This window comes from Heteronotia binoei, chromosome 12 (assembly GCF_032191835.1).
Source record: "Heteronotia binoei isolate CCM8104 ecotype False Entrance Well chromosome 12, APGP_CSIRO_Hbin_v1, whole genome shotgun sequence".
Classification (NCBI taxonomy): Eukaryota; Metazoa; Chordata; class Lepidosauria; order Squamata; family Gekkonidae; genus Heteronotia; species Heteronotia binoei.
This window is the reverse complement of record NC_083234.1, coordinates 8,621,779-8,630,375: the sequence shown is the minus strand read 5'-3', so window position 1 is coordinate 8,630,375 and position 8,597 is coordinate 8,621,779. Positions and strand designations below refer to the sequence as shown.

At 49.6% G+C, this 8,597-nt stretch overlaps 1 protein-coding gene across 1 annotated transcript in view; it reads left to right on the top strand.

Annotated features, from left to right (window-relative positions):
* Positions 1-375: 375 nt before the first annotated feature.
* The window catches only part of HOATZ (HOATZ cilia and flagella associated protein), a 30,050-nt gene continuing 21,828 nt past the window's right edge, over positions 376-8,597 (top strand). Inside the window, exons 1-3 of the mRNA XM_060251672.1 lie at positions 376-634; positions 3,897-3,935; positions 5,328-5,404. Of these exons, the coding sequence (XP_060107655.1) occupies positions 376-634; positions 3,897-3,935; positions 5,328-5,404 (375 nt within the window). The remainder of the gene's footprint in view (positions 635-3,896; positions 3,936-5,327; positions 5,405-8,597) is intronic.

Here is an 8,597-nt window from a genome sequence, read left to right as displayed (position 1 = left end):
ACAGACAGACAGACAGACAGACAGACAGACAGACAGACAGACAGACAGACAGACAGACAGACAGACAGACGGCTTTCTTGCCCATATGGAACCCCTCGCAAAGGTCCTCCAGAGGATCCAGGTGGGCAGGTGTGCGGGTCACAGGCCACGCCGCTGACCCTAAAGGCGCCCCCTCCCCCTCCGCTCCCTTTCCCCACCGCGGAGTCTCCCCGCCCGCAGGGCAGAGAAGGGCCCGAGCGGGCGAGGGAGGCGCGCGGGGGCGGAGGGCGGAGGAGGCTCTTCTCCCTCCGGAGCCCCGCCCAGCCTCCGCGCCCCGCCCCCTCCGTCCCTCCCTGGCGGGCTCCATGGCAACGGCGCTGCTGGGCCCGGGCGGGGATGGAGCCTCCTTCGGCGGGGCCTGGCGGCGGGGAGGCGGCGGCGCTGGTGTTCGCGGGCTGCGGCGAGCAGGAGGTGGCGCTGGCCAAGTCCTTCTGGAACTCCGTCACCCTCCAGCCGCCCCTCGAGTCCCGCCTGGGCCCGCGCAGGGCCTCGGGAGGCAGCGGCGGCGGCAGCAGCAGCACCGTGCCCGCAGCAGGCTCCAGGAAGAGCTCCGCCGGAGGCCTCGACGTCGCCCGCCGCTCCTGCCTCAACACCCGTGAGCCCCGCAGGGCCCTTCCCCCGCCGGCCCCCAGAGGGCCTTGCCCCGCCGCCTCTCGCCAGGCCACGTGTCGCTCGCGAAGCCCTGCCGCCCCGTCCGCCACTCTGCAAAAGACATTTCTCTCTTTAAATCACTTCTCCCAGCCACGGCAGCTGGCTGCTTGGAGAAGGCATTTCAGTTTTAAGCTGCTTTCTTTCCACCTCGCTCTCCATGTTCCTTCCTTCCTTCCTTCTCTCAAACATCAGACACTCATGTCTTGTGGGTGTAAAACATCTGACGTTTATTCTACGTTTATTCATCACTTATCCAAGCCACATCAGCTGGCTACTTGGAGAAGGCATTTAAATTTTAAGTTGCTTTCTTTGCACCTCCTTCTCTATGTTCCTTCCTTCCTTCCTTCCTTCCTTCCTTCCTTCCTTCCTTCCTTCCTTCCTTCCTTCCTTCCTTCCTTCCTTCCTTCCTTCCTTCCTTCTCTCAAACATCTGACGCTCATGTCTTGTGGCTGTAAAACATCTGACGTTTATTCTACGTTTATTCATCACTTATCCAAGCCACATCAGCTGGCTACTTGGAGAAGGCATTTAAATTTTAAGTTGCTTTCTTTGCACCTCCTTCTCTATGTTCCTTCCTTCCTTCCTTCTCTCAAACATCTGACGCTCATGTCTTGTGGCTGTAAAACATCTGATGTTTATTTTACGTTTATTCATCACTTATCCAAGCCAAGACAACTGGCTACTTGGAGAAGGCATTTAAGTTTTAAGTTGCTTTCTTTGCACCTCCCTCTCTATGTTCCTTCCTTCCTTCCTTCTCTCAAACATCTGACGCTCATGTCTTGTGGCTGTAAAACATCTGACGTTTATTCTACGTTTATTCATCACTTATCCAAGCCATGTCAGCTGGCTACTTGGAGAAGGCATTTAAGTTTTAAGTTGCTTTCTTTCCACCTCCCTCTCTTTGTTTCTTCCTTGCTTCCTTTCTTCTCTCATCTGACGCTCATGTCTTGTGGTTTTCAAACATCTGATATTAGACTGAGCTGGTGCAGAGTGTCTGTTTCCCTGGCATCTCTTTCCAATGCTTGGGCACCAAGGAGAGCCAAGATTCAATCCCCAGCACATCCTGTTCAAAGGATCAGGTAGGAGGAGATGTGAAAGACCTCATCCTGAGACCATGGAGAGGCGCTGCCAGTCTGAGTAGACAGTAGAGACCTTGATGGACCCGCGGTCTGATTCAGTATATAAGACATCTTCATGTGTGATCATGTGTGTCTTTGGGGAGGGGCCATGGCTCAGTGGCAGAGCGTCTGCTTGACATGCAGAAGGTCTCAGGTTCAGTCCCCAGCATCTCCAGTTAAAAAGGACCAGGCAGGAAGGGATGGGAAAGGCTTTTCTCTGCCTGAGACCCTGGAGAGCTGCAGCCAGTCTGAGTACACAAGACTGTCCCAGATGGACCAAAAGATCCGATCCAGTATAAGGCAGCTTCGTGCGTTTATGAGTTCCCCCACCCTCCAAACCCCACTCATCATCTGGAGGCCTGGAGAAATAACCCCTCATCTCTCTTTCTGGGGTAGCTGATCAGTCTTATACCCATTTCCAACTAGCCTTATGCCGCTCTCACTCTCCTCTGCGGGACTTCCGTCGGATTTCACACGATCTGCCCCGGGGGCTGCAACTCGCTCCGTCTCTTGCGCAGCAAACAAGATCCTCTTAAAACCAGAGTTGCAGCCCCCGGGGCAGATCGTATGAAATGCGACCAAAGCCCCGCAGAGAAAAGGAGCGCAAGAGTGGCATATAAGCCTAGTGGGAAATCAGTCTTAGTTAAACCAGAAGGGACCTGCCCCCCTGCACTCTTTTTTCCTCAGATAGGTTCTTGGGTAAGAGCTCCAAATCTGCCCGCTGTCCCACCCATATTTTCTGTATAAATAAGTAAGAGGCAAGTTCTAGTCGGAGAAGAAGAAGATACTGGATTTATATCCTGCCCTCCACTCCAAAGAGTCTCATAGCAGCTCACAATCTCCTTTACCTTCCTCCCCCACAACAGACACCCTGTGAGGTGGGTGGGGATGGAGAGGGCTCTCACAGCAGCTCCCCTTTCAATGAAAACCTCTGCCAGAGCTCTGGCTGACCCAAGGCCATTCCAGCAGCTGCAAGTGGATGAGTGGGGAGTCAAACCCAGTTCTCCCAGATAAGAGAGCTATGGCTGACCCAAGGCCATTCCAGCAGCTGCAAGTGGAGGAGTGGGGAATCAAACCCGGTTCTCCCAGATAAGAGAGCTCTGGCTGACCTAAGGCCATTCCAGCAGCTGCAAGTGGAGGAGTGGGGAATCAAACCCGGTTCTCCCAGATAAGAGAGCTCTGGCTGACCCAAGGCCATTCCAGCAGGTGCAAGTGGAGGAGTGGGGAATCAAACCCGGTTCTCCCAGATAAGAGAGCTATGGCTGACCCAAGGCCATTCCAGCAGCTGCAAGTGGAAGAGTGGGGAATCAAACCGGGTTCTCCCAGATAAGAGAGCTCTGGCTGACCCAAGGCCATTCCAGCAGCTGCAAGTGGAGGAGTGGGGAATCAAACCCGGTTCTCCCAGATAAGAGAGCTCTGGCTGACCCAAGGCCATTCCAGCAGCTGCAAGTGGAGGAGTGGGGAATCAAACCCGGTTCTCCCTGATAAGAGAGCTCTGGCTGACCCAAGGCCATTCCAGCAGCTGCAAGTGGAGGAGTGGGGAATCAAACCCGGTTCTCCCAGATAAGAGAGCTATGGCTGACCCAAGGCCATTCCAGCAGCTGCAAGTGGAGGAGTGGGGAATCAAACCCGGTTCTCCCAGATAAGAGAGCTCTGGCTGACCCAAGGCCATTCCAGCAGGTGCAAGTGGAGGAGTGGGGAATCAAACCCGGTTCTCCCAGATAAGAGAGCTATGGCTGACCCAAGGCCATTCCAGCAGGTGCAAGTGGAGGAGTGGGGAATCAAACCCGGTTCTCCCAGATAAGAGTGCTCTGGCTGACCCAAGGCCATTCCAGCAGGTGCAAGTGGAGGAGTGGGGAATCAAACCCGGTTCTCCCAGATAAGAGTCCGCGCGCTTAACCACTACACCAAACTGGCTCTCCAAGAGAGGAAGTTCACCCTGCAGGGATGTCCGGTGCTTATAAACATATCCGTGGGTGTGGCCCAGTCAGTTCTGGCTAAGGGACAAGGGTGGGGATTTGGGAGAGAGAAACTTGTTCCTTTGGATGCCTTTCAGTGCCTAAGATTTTCCTTCCTCTTTTTTTGTAGAGAAAAACGGTCCAGCTCCTCAGCCTTCAGCGATTAGCCGTGAGTGCCAGGCTTCGTTTTAGCAAAATATTGATTCAAGTTTAGTTTTTTCGTTTTAGCAAAATATTGATGCAGATTTTGTAAAGGTTTCCTGCTGAAGCTGTATCGCTGATGCCCTCACCTCATTGCTGTCTAATACAGGAGTTGCCAACTTTTTTGAGCCTGTGGGAATGTTTGCTTTTCTGACACAGCACGGTGGGCACCAGTGTCCCCTCTAAGCTGAGTTAGTGTGAGCTAGGTCACAGTTTAGCCCCAGCTCACACGTATTTCATCTTTGCTCAGAAAAAATGGCCCCGGAACAAACCAATTAATGCAGCAGCTCGCAGCTTTAAGGCCAGTAACTCGCAAAGTAGAGTTTTTGCTCACAAGACTGCACAGCTTAGAGGGAACATTGGTGGGCACATTCACAAAATGGCTGCCATAAAGTAGGTGTCGTAGGAGGTGGAGCCAGCCGCAAAATGTCCGCCCCAGCTTACCTTCAGCCACACTGTGAAGATCCTTGTGTCAGAGCAGGCTGCTGTCAGAGCAAATGTTTTTAAAAAATCTGCTTAGCCAATCACATCTCCAGTGACCAATCGGAAAACTTTCTGGGCAAAAACCCAATCTGACCCCACCTACTTCATAAAAACGCTCGGTGGGCACCAGGAAAAGTATCACCAGGCACCATGGTGCCCACGGGCACGTTGGGAGCTCCTGATCTAGTAGCGATGGGTTTCACCATAAGACTCAATCTGTGCTTGCAACAGCATGGAGGGACAGAGTCCTGAGATGGGAGGCTGCCCTGGTCCAGGCTACAGGTGAGCAGTGTAAGTAAGACCTCACCTGGAGTATTGTGTTCAGTTTCGGGCACCACATTTTAAGAAGGATACAGACAAGCTGGAATGGGTCCAGAGGAGGGCGACGAAGATGGTGAGGGGTCTGGAGACCAAGTCCTATGAGGAAAGGTTGAAGGAGCTGGGGATGTTTAGCCTGGAGAGGAGGTGGCTAAGAGATGATATGGTCACCATCTTCAAATACTTGAAGGGTTGTCCTATAGAGGATAGTGTGGAATTGTTTTCTGTGGCCCTGGAAGGTAGGAGCAGAACCAATGGGTTGAAATTGAATCAAAAGAGTTTCCAGCTCAACATTAAGAACTTCCTGACCGTTAGAGCGATTCCTCAGTGGAACAGGCTTCCTCAGGAGGTGGTGGGCTCTCCTTCCTTGGAGGTTTTTAAACAGAGGCTAGATGGCCACCTGACAGCAATGAAGATCCTGTGATTTTAGGGGGAGGTATTTGTGTGTTTCCTGCATTGTGCAGGGGGTTGGACTAGATGACTCTTGAGGTCCCTTCCAACTCTATGAATCCTATGATTCTAATTTTTAATATCAATTTGATGTTTTTCTTTTGTTAAGGAAAGGGAGAAGCAGAAACCCTGGAAGATTCTGAACTGGAGAGGGTAGATGATCAGAAAGCAGTGTACCTTCAGAAGGTGAGATTTACTGGGTGGGAACTTTTGTCCTTTTATGCTCTGTATTCTTAGTGCTTGGACCGGATGGTTCACTGGCCTTACCCAACATGGCTTCTCTTATGTTTTTAAATGAAGATTATTCGGGGTATTTAATAGCGTTGTTACAGGGAAGAGAATTTCTTTTTTCTGAAATTCACTTTTTTTATATAGCCACGGATTGATTCCTCTTATTCTCTTTTTTCTATTTTCAGAGAGGGATTTCACTTTCATGTCTCTTTGTAGAGAAATCGGTGCACTCTTTTTTGTAATTTTGGCCTTTGCAATTGTTTCATGTTTCACACCTCATAGAGCTGCCCCAACAGGCAGGTAGGAGAGTATGGGAAAACACAAGCTGCCTTTGAGCCTCTAAGACAGTGAAAATCTGTAGAACTTCCCTTCCCTTCCTCCTCGCCTCTTTGATTGTGGTTGCCAACCTCCAGGTGGCACCTGGAGCTCTCCTGCTATTACAGGTGATCTCCAGATGGCCAAGACCAGTTCCCCTGGAGAAAATGGTCACTTTGGAAGGTGACCTCTGTGGTATGATACCCCACTGAGGTCTCCAAACCCACCCTCCCCAGGTTCCACCCCCCAAATCTCCAGGTATTTCCCAACCCAGAGCTAGCAACCTCCTTTTATCAAAAGGGAATTGATTAGAAACTTTTCCAGATTCGAAAGAGGAAAAGAAACAGATGGTTGGATTTGAGGGAGAAATGGAGTAAGGAGGAATTAGGAGAACTTCTTATAACAAAGCTCATGTTTCATCGCTCTGACTACAGCCAAGTTGTTCTGGAAGGAAGTGTGAATTTAGCAACACCAACATATATAACAAAGAAGCAGCCCTTTCTACAGTGTGGAGCAGGTGTGGCCAAAGTTGCTTAACATAAGAGCCACACAGAATAAACGTCAGATGTTTGAGAGCCACAACACATGAACATGTTTAAGGGAAGGAAGGGCCACACAGAATAAACATCACATGTTTGAGAGCCACAACACTTGAACATCAGATGTTTAAGGGAAGGAAGGGCCACACAGAATAAATATCACATGTTTGAGAGCCACAACATTTGAACAGAAGTTTAAGGGAAGGAAGTTAAATAGGTGGAGGGAGGGAGAAGAAAGCAACTTTAACTTTAAATGCATTCTCCAGGCCACTGACTGGCTTGGCTTGGAGAAAATATTTTAAAAGAAAAATGCCTTCTTCAAGGCAGCCGACGGGACGGTGGGGACTTCAAGAGCCTCACAATGGGTAAAAGAGCCACATGTGGCTCCTGAGCCGCAGTTTCGCCACCCCTGGTGTGGAGAGTTTGCAGAGATCATTCCCAGCTCTGAAATGTAACCTGCCTTTTAATATGCCCAGCCTAGAAGGCTTTCTGTCTGATTATCTGTTTCAGGAAGGGAATGGAGATAATTGAATTGCCCTGTAAATCTGAGAGGAGGAGGATATTCCAGACTTGGAAACATCCATTTGAAAAGAGCAAACGCTTTGACATTTCTATCTTGGTGTTCTGAATTATATGGGACCAAAAATGCTTTAATTGCTACATTATATATATCCAGGAGGGTCAACTTTTGTATTCTTTGGAGCTGATTCTCCAGATATGTCATGTACTAGACAAACCTATCACAGTATCAATGCAGGTGCTGCCGTGTTGGATACTGGGTGATTCTGCCCTTGTCGAACATGGTGCAGAGTGGTAAAGCTGCAGTACTGCAGTTCGATCTCTCTGCTCATGACCTGAGTTCGATCCCGGCGGAAGCTGGGTTCAGGTTGACTCAAGTTCAAGGTTGACTCTGCTGGGTTCAAGGTTGACTCAGCCTTCCATCCTTCCAAGGTCGGTCCAAGGAGTCCCCAGCTTGCTGGGGGAAAGGGTAAAAGACTGGGGAAGGCAATGGCAAACCACCCCGTGAAAAGTCTGCAGTGAAAATGTCATGATGTGACGTCACCCCAGAGTCGGAAATGACTGGTGCTTGCACAGGGGACTACCTTTACCTTTTTTTAGACAAACCTGTCACAGTCTATCAACATAGGTGCTGCAATTTGGGATACTGGGCTATTTTGCCCTTGTCAAACATGGGAAATGCTAGGACACTGAAGCCGAGTTTGCAGCTGCTGAAAACTTTAAGTAGGGACCTCTCTGATTTCTAATCTTTCACCAGTTGTCCCCATCACACTTCCAAAAGCATTTTTGAAACCATGAGGGATAGAAACCTGCTTCTTTTGCCTCCGTTTCCTCTTTCAAACGAAAGCTGAGATTCTGGAAAGTTCTATCAAGTAGCAGCTGACCTATTGTCTAGTACATTGACCTGTTCTGTCAAGTAATAGCTGACCTGTTTTCAAGGCAAGAGAGAACCAGAGGTGATTTGCTGTTGCCTTCCTCCACGTAGCAGCCCTGGGCTTCCTGAATGGTCTCCCATCCAATTGCTAACCAGGATGCTGACCCTGCTCAGCTTCCAAGATCAGGCTAGCCTGAATCATTAAGCTGAGATTCAACGGAAGATCGATTCACGTCGGCTGTTTCTTCCCAGTCTCTGTTTTCACATGAAGTTGTCTCGTGGGATATGGATAAGCCCTGGTTCTGTAGAGACATAAATGCATTCAGGCCTATCCAGTGCATTGAATTTTAAAACCCAAAGAGAGCAATAACATTAGAGCATGGAATTGCTCTCCCTTGCATGTAATTCTTGAAAACATTTTGCTCGTGTGTCAAACTGTGGGCCGGCTTTTCCCCAGAACTTAATTACGTTAAAGATGCAATTAGAAACGATTGTATCGGAAAGTTAATCCCATTGAATGCAGAGAGATGTAGAGTCACACTGTGCTGCATGACATCAGAGACCCGTGATTGGATATGCCAGTAAAGCAATCTTTGCCTTTTTTTGGTGGTTTCTCTGCTAAAAGTCCCCTCCTCCTGCATGGTGCTAGGTGCAATCTAAATTTCTGTCCTTTTCCTCCCATTCTGGGGCTATTAATACTTTGGGGTTGTTGGTTTTTATCGGGAGAACAACACCCCAAGATCCTAGTGCCACCGTCACTATCGTAATAGGGCAGGGGGGTTGCTGCTTTGTAATATCTGATTTTTTTATCCTGTCCTTCCACAAAGCTCAGAGCAGTATAAGCAGTTCTCCCCCACTCCGCATCTTTCCCTCTCCTCACCCTTGTGAGGCAGGTTAGGCT